An 11804-nucleotide genomic window follows, 5' to 3' on the forward strand; every position below is an offset into this window, starting at 1 on the left:
CTTCAAAGCTCACAAATACACATCTTAAAACTTTCCTCACTTTTGCGATCCCATCACGCGTATACTAATTAGAGCTGTCCGTAAACGAAGCTACCCTGGCTTTCTCCTGCCCCACGAGAGCCCCGCGGAAGCCACCATGCAGCCCGATAAGATGCCGATAAGCTGCCAACCCAGCCAGCAATCGTACGCCTGTTCCGCATCTCCGCGCCCCGTGGATATGTACACTGACATAATACCTCCTGCCCAAGCAAGCAGCTGTCAATCAATAGCTAACAATGATGTGATGTCCTATAGACGCGCTGTTGCGCGTGTCTTTTCTATATTGACCTTTGTTCATTGCGAATTTACTGAAATACTTCGTGGGTATCCGCAGCCATGGCCAACAACACGAATGGAAGTGGAGTGAGAGATGCGGGCATCACGGATTCGGAGCATTTTTCGCCGTACAGAGCAGATGGGAAATTGGTAAGTGGTCATCATCCTGGGATACGAAACACACCATTGGCTGACATTGCGATGTGATCAAGTATGGCTTCGTATGCGTAGTAACAGGCGCAACACAACCCGTAGGCAAAGCAATCGTCGCTGAACTCGCCGGTACATCACACCCCCTCAACCACACTCACAGCTCCCTGCTAACACCCCCCTCCAGCCCACGGCGCAGCCTGCATATACGCGTGCTCCTCCCTCCCCTCGGAACCCTACGCCTCACTCGCCGACTCAATAAACACCCAATACCCCAACACAAAAGTAATCGGCTACCCCTACAAGATCAACTCGGAAGAAGACACCCTCGCCCTCATCGACGACGTGCTAAACTCCTGGGGCCGGCTTGACGTCTGGACATCTTCTACCGGTCTCCTCGGCCCGCCGTCCATCAATCAAACAGGCCCAAAGGATCTGTACGCCGCGTTTGACACAAACGCCATGCCGGCTTTCTTCGCGCTCAAGTACGCGCCGGCTGCTATGCAGAAGACGACGCCGAAAGGGAGTTATCCCAATGCTGCGCCGAAGGATGTTCCGTATGGGAGTATTATTGTTGTGACTAGTGTTGCGGGGACGTATGGGGGGTGTTGGGCGCCTGCTTTTACTATGGCGTCGCATGCTGCGCTTGGTGTTGTGCGCTCGGGGGTTTTGGTGCTCAAGGGGACGGGCGTGCGTATTAATGCTATTACGGCTGGGCAGATTGATGTGGGTGTTGATCTGAAGGATTGTGGGGTTAAGGAGATGGCGCAGGGCCAGTTTCCGCCTGCTGCGTTGCAGGGTGAGGAGAGTCAGAAGAGGACGATTGGGCTGGAGAGGGCGGGTAGACCGGAGGAAGTGGGAAGGACGGTTGGATTTCTGGCGAGTGGGTTCAGTAGCTATATTACGGGCGCTGAGTTGAGAGTTGATGGCGGGGCGGGGGTTATGAACCCTATCACTGTTCCTGTTTAGGAGAGATGGATAGTCGATGGATAGCTGGATTATTCCGGCATTTCGAGTCGTAGTATCGTGCAGCCTTTCAATCTTCCACCACACCACCTAATGCTGCAGCACAACCGGCGCCCCCTTCTCCCAGTTCTCAATGCTTTCTTTAATATTGACCCAATACCTCAGCTTAACCGCCTCGCTCTTCGCCGCCTCTAAATCATCCCTCTTAAATGCCTGATCGATTATCTCCGTACTCTCCGCTATCCTCTCTTCATTCCGCTCCCGCATCTCCACCAAATCTTCTTCGCTTTCTGCCTCCTCTATGCTCTCTCTGGCATCCAGGACCTCCATCAACAGCTCTGGGTCTTCTACCTTTGCTGTCTCGTCTTCTGCTACTTCTATTCCGCGCAGGGATAGCAGGTATTGCGCTCGCAAAAGCGGGTTCTGGAGTGTTTTGTACGCCTCGTTGATGCGTGATGAGAGGGCTTCGGCGCGTTTCTTGTCGGCTTGTGGGTGTAGATCGGGGTGGGCGCGGGCTTGTAGTTGGAGGAATTCCTTCTTGAGAGCGGAGAGGTCGATGGCGAAGGGGCCATTTGGAGGCGGGCCGGATGGCAAGGAGTTGGGGAAGAAGGAGTAGTGTGTTTGAGGAACCTGCGGCGATTGCGATGTGGAAGATTGCTGTGTTTCGAATGGCTTTTCGACTTTGTTCGAGCTGGAAGATGAAGATTGGAATCGACGTGATATCGTCTGGGGCGGTATGCGATGTGCGCAGAGCATGCACGGTGTTGCCCTTGGTCGCGTGCGGAACGAGGAAGTGGTGGGCTCGGCGATAGATGCGCGGATTCTGCGCGCTGCAGATGAACGTACGGAGCGCATTATGGAGATATTAGGACGTGTATGGGATGATGATTAGGATACGCGATGCGGTGGTGAGTTTGGCGGTTGGAGTGAGTCTTCTAGAAGTGCGGCGGCGAGAGATTCCCGCGTTGAGTTCCCAATGGTTACGTCATCCATCGCCGTCTCTCACCACTGCGATTTTGAGGAAAACCGATGCAAATGCACTAGATACGTTCAAGGAGCTTTGTACGGTATTTCCTACACTATGAAAAAGTTGAGTCATAGTTTTCACGCGGCCCAGGTAAAACCTAGCCGTCTGAATATTTTCAAATATTCTACCATACACAGGAAAGCTCATTGCAAAAGTAATTCCCAAAGTGCTTCGACTTAATTGACGTACCCCAGGGATAGACTGCGTCCCTTCCAATAAGATTAGCCCCTCCAGTGTCTCATCGACACCGACAGGACTATCCACATACAACGCCACGGATTCGCGTATGAAGCATCATTACTGCCTAGGTATCGCAGCTCACATGGCTCGTTGTGCTATCCTAGCTATGTATGCTCGCGGATATATTCGAGCCATCGGGCTGACTTCGCGACGTGGTTGCTAGTTCATTCCTCGCCGTATTTATGCAAGGCATGCATACCTTCAGGCCAATAGTCTCGTGATATCAGTCGTTGCATGTATTCAACCGAGGAGACTATAACGCCGGACCTCAATCAGCAGGCGTGTAGCAAAGCGAGCGTTTACCCAAGCGCGACAAACATCCACGTCAAGTAGGTTTCTGCTCACTATCCTCATCAACTCCGCTTTGGCGAGACTTCTCTTTCGCCTCCTCCTCAGCCTCGCGAACCCGATCCTCAAACCGTCGCAGCAGACGCCCAGTGGCTTCCACATTCTTCCGCATTTGATCAGCATCCTCTTTCAGACGCTTGAGGTGCTCAGCGACATGGTAACCTCTATCGGCTTCGGCTATCTCACTACCCTGAGAAACGCGGTGATCTAGATGTCGCAACAGTTCTTTTTGTCTTGACCAGGTCGTGCGGATGCGCTCGGTGACGATGCGTGGGCCACGGTAGTTGTTCTGCGCAATCTCGGCTGAATCGTGTGGGAATTCGTATGGCGTCGTGATGGATTCGGATGTTGCATCGGACTCAACGCTTGATCCTGTTTGCTCAATTTGCCGTAGTTGCTTCAGAGCATCGCGTTCGTGGTACTCGAGGATTGCACATCGGGTAACTATATCAGCGGCCATGTTGTTCAGCAGCTGGATTTCCCGTCTAAGCAGATCCTTCTCTCCATCTTCCTCTGCATGCTGATAGAACTCGTCTTCTTTCTGCCCAAGGTATCCCCAGACGTATTGCCATTCCGAACCGATTTTGTTCTTGTGCTCCCGAACTTGCTCCAACCAGTCTTGGATTTTGCTTGCATCTCTTGACTGGAGATTGTCCTTGTACGCGCGGTAGCCGTTCTCTACATCGGGTCCTGCAAGTTCACCCTCCTTGAACTCGGTCTGGAAGACAGTCTCTTTGTCCATCTCAGCCTTCAATGCATGCAACGGGCTACCATGCGGTGACTGCTGACCACCAGGACTACCGCTAGATCCTCCCATCCCTCCGATACCGCCAAGTTGTAGAGGGCTCCGAAGAATAGTCATCGTCTGAGACGTGTGATACCAGAGCGCGAGTTTGCCGATTCGAGAAAGGGACGATTTGGCCTTTTCGTTCTCCTGCAACTTTTCATACTCTCGCTGACGGTTTACCTAAACGTAGGTGTACGAAGTCAGTACATGTCTCACATGCAGTTCGTACAGCGATATTTCTTACCGTCACCGTGTAGTCGAAGAGCTGAAGTAGTTGTGGGGGCAGGCGAACGATGTAGAACTGTCCGGCCTTGTATCCGAGCGCACACCCAACTGTAGCCGCTCCGAAGAATCGCGCGAAGCCGTAGACGCCGGGTAGAGCACGCGGGTTCAGTGCCAAAAATGCGCCCACCACTCCTCCCCCAAGTGTCGCATCTTCCCACGTCCAGTGCTTTGTCCGTTCCCATAGCTTGCCCGGCTTGGGCTGTATCCCTTCCATCTTGAAGACGCCCCGGTGCAGTTCATGTCGCCCATAGATACCCGACGCGGTGAATGTGAGGTCTACGGCACCGATCAAGGCGGCGGACTTGAGGAACACGCCAGGTCGTGAGCGGCCGACAAGGGCGAAGCCGCCAGTAACGGCTGCAGCGGCGATTGATGATCTCCATGGCGATGCGATAAGGTCGCGTTGTGTGGCAATTGCGCCAGGTGGTCTCCCGGTGATGGCATGCTGACTCTCGCCTGGATTATGTTAGGATACTGGGGCTACATCTGGTCGCGAAACTCACCTTCAGGAACCAGCAACCGCACCATGGTGGATTATGACTTTTCCAGCGTGTGCAAAGGTGGAGGTAAAGCCGTGGTCGCCATCGGAGGTTGATGTTGCGACGTTGATGCGGCGTAGACGGAGGTGATGGAAGGTACGCGCGCTTCCAAGATTCCGAGGAGCGCGTCCATGATGTCGAGGCGAAGATGCAGCGACCCTTGCGATAGCGCATCCGCCGCGACAATCGTACTTGAACACCCTTGCATTACCATTGTTTTCACTGTGATGTTTTTTGAAACAATGTATGCGCCAGAGGATGCTTTTGGCCTGTGAAATTATTTTGAAATCATTCTGTAAATCTCCAGGCTATTGTATATCTTGTTGTACGCATCGTTGATTGACTTTAGTGTGCTGCTTGTTTGTAGTGGCAAAAAGAAGATTATGTATAAAAGTACCATGTCCACCTCAACCTCAACTTGAGTTATTTGAGCTTCCGATTATCTTAACAACCAATGGTCAGATTACTCTGAAACTATCAGTGTGCACCGTTTGTACCATCGTAAGCTAGTCATATTACCCCTCCATCGTTCGTGTTCGTGTTGTGGTCCCCACATATGCGGACTTCAGCCGCCCAACACTGAGCCGTAGCTTCACCATGACTCAACCAATTACTTCATTATTAACACAGGTTGTCAATGAAGGGCGGGGCTACAGGATGTGCTAGATTGTGTGCAATTACGATATATGGTTACCAATTCTTTGTCTCTCCATCAACAGTTACAACAGCTCAATTGGTCTTATGGTGTAAGTACCAAGCATTCGATTCTATTCAAACAACTTCTAACACACAACAGCTAGTGGTATGATTCTCGCTTAGGGAAAGCGTCTTCGGACGCTTGCAAACCCAAGCATAGCTTGCGAGAGGCCCCGCGTTCGAGTCGCGGTAAGACCCATCTTTTTGCGCTTCTGGAGGCCCTGGCGGGGTCAGACAGACCAGGATTGGCAGCAGAACCTCTTTTTGCATTATTAGGTAGGTTATTGAGATATTCAGATTGAAAGGTCAGCAGATATACATGCTCCTGTTAAGCAAATCAACCTGGTTGTACGATAGCGTGTCAAGACTTCATATGTTTTCTGCGTAACGATGTGATACTCTATCTCGTAACAGAGAGAATACTTGCATTGCGGTTACAATCTACAGTCTCCCCCCTAGTTCGGGTGCCTACTGCGTTTTAGCGATTTGAGGGGTTGTAATTTAATAAATCCCTTATTGCTAGCTACTACGCACCTTGCTAGCATTACGTAAGTCTTGTTAAGAAGAAAAGCTAGTAAATAAAGCCTTATTTAGAAGGCTGTATTTATTGCAAAGGTATCTGCTTTACTCTTGCTACGCTCTTTTATTAGCTAAAAGGGGTTGAAATCTACGCCAGGCACCCGAACCGGGGGGGAGACTGTAGTATTGCGTCTGTGTTGCACTACTAGCACATCAATCTGAAAAACTTCGAGCACACATACACACACATTGGAAGGCCATGACGAGGATAGCAGTAGTTCAGCATCTACTATGTTATCTACATTCCATTTGACTTCGCAGAGTCTCCCTTCTGATTCTGCGCAACCCCAAATGTAGCTCCACCCTCCTCCATAAACCTCCTTTCCTCCTCTGTACTAGTCCTACCCAAGGCAGCATTCCGATGCGGATACCTACCAAACCGCTCTATCGGATCCCTGTGTTCCTTCGCAGCTTTCTGGTAGTTCTCAATCAACATCTTCGTGCCATTGTACCCGTCCAACCCCTCGAGTTCTTGCGCGAACTCCGCTATTATTTCGTCGGCGAGATCGTGTGCGGATAGATCTTCCGAATGCATGAGCGGCATGTAGAGCCAGGTCCTATGCGCGGCAGAGAAACGGAGCGCAGGATGTTTGTCGGGGCGGCCAATAGGCGATGCGGGGGATAGAAGGTTGCGAGCGAGCGCATCTCCCATGCGATCGTAATGCCCATACACCAGGCGTAGCCCTTCTTCTGTGCGGTAGATATTCCGCGGCATCTGGTCTAACAGGAGTGCGAAGCTCAGTGCTGTCCAAGCTGCATCTTCTCCTGTCGCGCCATCTGCCTTGTTCTCTTCCTCCGCGACGCGCGCAATCTCGTCTAGGAAAGGTTGCGCATTCGCTTCTGGGAACTTTTCTGGGCCAATAGCCTCAAGGGCTTTGCCGCAGACATCCCTACATTGGCCGTCGAGGGCAAGTCGCTCTTCAGGACTGCCTGCGAACCAGCGCTTTGCGATGCTCATGTCAAATTCCTTGCCGCTGGTGTCGACGCCAGGGAACCATATGTCTGTTATCTTTCTGTATAGTGTCTTGTTGAAGATGGCAGGGTCGAGGGTGAACGTAGAGGTAGACATCGTGCGCGGTAATGTGCTCGGGAGGTTCAACGATTGGTGGTTTGACGGGCGCAGACTCGACAGATACAGGCTGGATGTGAGGAAGCGCAAAGGCGTGCGAGCTGTGAGACGAGTAAGCATATCCTACGATGTCAGTCATGAGATTATACGCGCAAGGCTTTATACGTAGAGCTGAGTGGGCTCTATGACGCGCCTCGTGAGCTTGCTGTGCGCCTGGATCACGATTCTCTGGCTGCCTGGAGGAACGATGGATGCGCTCGGTGGCTACGAAGAGCCGACAGGGACGGCTGACTAAAGGACTGCCAAAATTTCGGATCCAGGGTCGCTCGGCCTCCCACGCGCACTCTGATTACCTGAGACATTCCAATCATCCTGCGCATGTCATCGCAATGGAGGTAGTGTGCAGAAAAAGCTAGCAGTACGCGACCTGTCCTTGGTGGTGAGGACGACGCGACGGATATCGACCGAGCTTGCGTCGGCGCGCAAACTTGGAAGTACGCGCTGCGAAACCTCGGGACCTTCCCCAACATCAAACTCGAAGTCTTGTACACGGACCGAATACGTCGGAAGTTGGAGTAACGTACATGTCTAAACAAGCTCACCAGCATGGCTCCAGGACCTACTCCGCATTCCCCTCTCCCGCTTTACGTATGCGAAGGGTACCTAGGTAGGATTCATCCACCCGAACATGTGGGGAACCTGCATGATGGTGCATCAAACACTCTACGCTTCGCGATACGTTGATATACCATGGGCATATCCGCGCATGTCCGATCATTAAGATAGGCGGCTGCTCGACGTACTACCCGCTCGTACTCCTGCTCAAGTTTCCTCTCAAATATTCCCGCGCCGTGTCCTTTCCAAGTAGCCCCACATGTACACCATTACTTTACTCCTGCTATCTGTTTTGGGCTTTATACTGTACACGCGATACAACAACAGACCACCAACTGGAACGAAAGTCGCACCAGGTCCTGCCGGCCTTCCGGTTCTCGGGAATGCACACCAATTAGGCCAGCAACCGCACCAGCAAATCACCGCGTGGGCTCACGAGTATGGTGAAGTCTACAAGATTCGTCTTGGCTGGAACGACTGGTACATGATCTGCTCACCCGAAGCATGTAAGGAAATTCTGGATAAACAATCTGCCCATACAAGCTCTCGAACGCCGTTGCCCGTATCTGGCGATGCACTTGGTGGTGGCATGCGATTTCTGTTTATGGAATATGGACCGGAATGGCGGAAGCTGAGAGGCATCAGTCATAAACTTTTGACACCTGCTGTCAGTGCGACGTTCAAGCCCAGTCAGGATTTTGAGGCGAAGATGTTGCTTGAAGAGATATTGAAGGGTGCAGATCCAGCGAAAGGAAACGGAGTTAGCTACAAGGCCATCCGAAGATACACTGTGAGCGTCATCATGACTAGCACGTATGGGAGACGCATCCCAGAATGGGTGAGTAAGACTTATGAACGAGCGAGAATCCCAATACTAAAATGTGGCAGGATTGCGACGAAGTACACGGCATTTACGACATAATGAACGACTTCTCCACGATCGCGAAACCAGGGACATACCTAGCAGACACGCTTCCGTTTCTCGGCAAGCTCCCCCCGCAACTTCAATGGTGGCGTAAGGGTGTCAAACCTTACTTCGACAAACAAGCCAATTTGTGGATGTCTTTCTGGAGTACACTCAAGACTCAGATGGAGACCAAACAAGCACCTGAATGCTTCGTCAAGCAATGTGAGTGATGTCGCTGTAGGAAATGTACGTGAAGCATGTACTGATATTTTACGCCTCTAGTCATTGAGAGCGATTACGAGAAGCAAGGTATAAGTGAACTGCAGGCGGCGTTCCTAGCTGGTAGCATGATCGAAGCGGGCAGTGAGACAACATCCGCGGCACTCAACACTGCTATTCTGTACCTCAGCGCGAATCCGGACGTACGAAAGAGAGCAATCGACGAAATCAGAGGTGTTATTCCGCCTTCCCGATCACCGACTTTCGAAGACGAACCACAACTACCATATATCCGTGCCATCGTCAAAGAGACTCTACGCTTACGCCCCGTCACCAACATCGGTACGCCACATTACACGACTGCACCAATAACCTACAAAGGTATTCACATACCTGCCAAGTCAGTCGTATGTCTACAACAATACCCGATACACTACGACTCCAACGTGTTCGAGGACCCTCATAGCTTCAAACCCGAGCGCTATCTGAACCACCCTCATGGAAGTGGACACTATGCAGCCGGACCAGCTGCAAGCCGTGATCACTGGGCGTTTGGTGCTGGCCGCAGGATCTGCTCGGGCGTGCATCTGGCCGAGAACAGCATGTTCATCGTGCTAGCCAAGCTGTTATGGGCTTTCGACATCTTGCCGCCACTTGATCAACAGGGAAATGAAGTGCAGGTGGATACCAGCGATGAAGCGTTCGATGCTGTCGGAAGCACGACAATGGCGAAGCCGTACATGGTGAGATGGAAGGCGCGCAGTGAGGAGACCAAAGAGACGATCTCGAGAGAAGCGGCTGAAGCTAGGAGGGATGGATACGTATTGAGGGGTTTACGTGTTGGTGAGGAAGGTGTTAGGTTGTAGGCATGCTGATCTGGCTGTCGCGTGCGCCTGTCATTACTTATCCCAACTCTGTTCAGACGTGCTTGCCCTGTGCTAATTTCGTCATCGCGCTTGTCTGTTGTTTGTCGCGTACAGTTGGACCAGCGCTCTTCCATCCCACGCATCGCCCCTCCCTCGCCCTCGCTCCTCCCTCGCCCTCGCCTTCCCTCTTGATCGCGACTACCACAACAAGATATAATCTCACTCCACGTGTTTATCATGTCGTCACCAAACAACAAGACCCAAGATGGTCCGCAGCCACCGCCGACCGTTCAGCCTTTGACACCACCACGACCAGCCTCATTAGACGATAGCCAATCTCTGCAAGACGACGACAACATGAGCTCACGCTCAACACCCACCAACTCACGGGGTTCCAACTTTTCCCCAGCCGATTGTCGCACCCTCCAAAAAATTCTCCATGACGCACGCAGCCCTTCACCTCTCTCCGCAACGTCATACTTTGACAAAACACCCGCAAGGAAGCTCAACCTCACTGCGACACCTACTGGTAGCCTCGCGGAAGAGCGAATCGCCCAGAAGGAGAAGGCGTTCGATTCTGGCGATGAACGAGAGGGAGGCTACGAAGATGAAGATGACAGCATGGAACTGAGCGATGGCGAGGACGCTTTTGGTATAGATGGAAAGGAAGCCGGGGACACAATTGAGGACGTTATGAATCTTCCTGGCAAGACTGCGTCACCTGTACTTGTCCAGGACTACAGCAGCTTCTACGCTCACGATAAGCCCACGCCTGGTGAGCCTGAGAGGCTGCAGCTTCGTCGCGCTTCCATCGAGAATGACTTGAAAGAGCAGTGTCTCCAGCAAGAGCGCGCATCAGCGATTGCTGCAACAGACGGCGTCTTTGACACCGACGCGCTAAACCACAGTGTATCAAACCAGGCGTTAGCTATCGATGAGGGCAGTGATCTCAAGAATCTCCAAGAAGATATTGGGATGCACCCAGTGGAAGACGAACAGGTGGCCACCAGTGCCCTTGGTGTAAGTACCCACCATGGAGAGCTTGATCGACGTATACTAAATATGTAATAGTCTCTTGAAGCTTACAGCGACCAACCTCGAGCGCACATCTCACCCCGCAACGTCCGCCGTGCGTCTGAAGATGCCCTACCAGTTTCAACCTCATTCATCGCGTTCCCTTCTCCTTCCCGCGCTGTCGTTCAGACTCCCAACGGCAGACACATCGACTTTGCGCCCTCTGCTACTACGCCAGGCACACCCTTGATGAACATACCCAGTTATTTTGACTCTCATGAACGCAAATATTGCTCTCCGCACAAGAGCCGCCGCAGTGCCTCTTCGCCGACAGAAATTGTCGACCTAGCACGGGAGGCTAGAGTGGAAGAGGAGGAAGTGGCGGAGCAAAGAGAGTTGGCAAATCTAGATCAATTTAGAGACATGGATCTTGCACCGATAGAGACTGTCATGGAGGGCGGACCAGCTGGTGACTTGATCATGTGCGCAACTCCTGTGAGAACCAGAGATGAGAACTTGTTTCTCCAAAGCGCATCTGACCCCGCGGATTCCGAGATGGAAGATTGGATCGACCTACAACGCCCGCAGTCCAGACTGCCTTCACCACGTCGGCCAAACTTGCTTGTCGAGCAGGACGAGGAGAATGACGCCGATGTTGAGGAGTCAGATAGTACATCTGATCCAGAACAGCAGCAGCTCGCCGGTCTCCCACGATACCCTACTTTCATCACTGTAATCAGCATGATACCAGCGACTATCTTCTGGGCTACTGCTGCATCAATCGTAGACTGCAGTAGCAAGGCATTCGATATACTTATTGAGAAGTTGACAGGGCTGAAGGTCTAGAGTGGGACCGGACTCCAGTGCAACACTATTACTGTGTTTCCAGAGAAAGGAGCCACTAGGAGGAAATCGCGCGCTGCATGATTGGAATAAAGTATGATATATTAAGTAGATAGCCATGAGGAACACATTGCTTTTCGAGACCTCGGATCCGCATCCTAACTCTGCCTGTCGCTGTGCAACACCGTTACTATGCGACTCAACGCCACCCAATGCAAATCGTATACACCTTCCTGGACCAACAAGCCCTCCGTACTGTTCTATACCACGCTGTTGAAGCGTCCCGAACCAGCTCTGATCACAATCAGAGACCACCAATAGATCTTATTTTTGGTCATC

General features: G+C 52.0%; 6 protein-coding genes across 6 annotated transcripts; 3 read left to right on the forward strand and 3 right to left on the reverse strand.

Moving 5' to 3' along the window:
• Nucleotides 1-375: 375 nt before the first annotated feature.
• On the forward strand, nt 376-1434 carry J4E93_008491 (uncharacterized protein; the record flags this gene model as incomplete). Its single annotated transcript, XM_049346390.1, has 3 exons — nt 376-465; nt 528-597; nt 653-1434. 3 exons carry the CDS (start codon nt 376-378, stop codon nt 1432-1434), a joined length of 942 nt encoding a protein of 313 aa, XP_049196280.1.
• Nucleotides 1435-1521: 87 nt separating this feature from the next.
• Nucleotides 1522-2286, reverse strand: J4E93_008492 (uncharacterized protein; the record flags this gene model as incomplete). Its single annotated transcript, XM_049346391.1, has 1 exon — nt 1522-2286. One exon carries the CDS (start codon nt 2284-2286, stop codon nt 1522-1524), a length of 765 nt encoding a protein of 254 aa, XP_049196281.1.
• Nucleotides 2287-3023: 737 nt separating this feature from the next.
• J4E93_008493 (uncharacterized protein) lies at nt 3024-4646 on the reverse strand (the record flags this gene model as incomplete). The annotated part of the gene is made up of 3 exons (XM_049346392.1): nt 3024-4013; nt 4078-4574; nt 4622-4646. The coding sequence occupies 3 exons, from the start codon at nt 4644-4646 to the stop codon at nt 3024-3026; spliced, it is 1512 nt and encodes a 503-aa protein (XP_049196282.1).
• Nucleotides 4647-6170: 1524 nt separating this feature from the next.
• J4E93_008494 (uncharacterized protein) lies at nt 6171-7001 on the reverse strand (the record flags this gene model as incomplete). The annotated part of the gene is made up of 1 exon (XM_049346393.1): nt 6171-7001. One exon carries the CDS (start codon nt 6999-7001, stop codon nt 6171-6173), a length of 831 nt encoding a protein of 276 aa, XP_049196283.1.
• An 874-nt stretch (nt 7002-7875) lies between these two features.
• J4E93_008495 (uncharacterized protein) lies at nt 7876-9608 on the forward strand (the record flags this gene model as incomplete). Its single annotated transcript, XM_049346394.1, has 3 exons — nt 7876-8454; nt 8505-8745; nt 8806-9608. The coding sequence occupies 3 exons, from the start codon at nt 7876-7878 to the stop codon at nt 9606-9608; spliced, it is 1623 nt and encodes a 540-aa protein (XP_049196284.1).
• A 357-nt stretch (nt 9609-9965) lies between these two features.
• Nucleotides 9966-11468, forward strand: J4E93_008496 (uncharacterized protein; the record flags this gene model as incomplete). The annotated part of the gene is made up of 2 exons (XM_049346395.1): nt 9966-10628; nt 10680-11468. 2 exons carry the CDS (start codon nt 9966-9968, stop codon nt 11466-11468), a joined length of 1452 nt encoding a protein of 483 aa, XP_049196285.1.
• Nucleotides 11469-11804: the final 336 nt, after the last annotated feature.

This window comes from Alternaria ventricosa (genome assembly GCF_023758065.1).
Source record: "Alternaria ventricosa strain BMP 2768 chromosome Unknown scaffold_17, whole genome shotgun sequence".
Lineage (NCBI taxonomy): Eukaryota > Fungi > Ascomycota > Dothideomycetes > Pleosporales > Pleosporaceae > Alternaria > Alternaria ventricosa.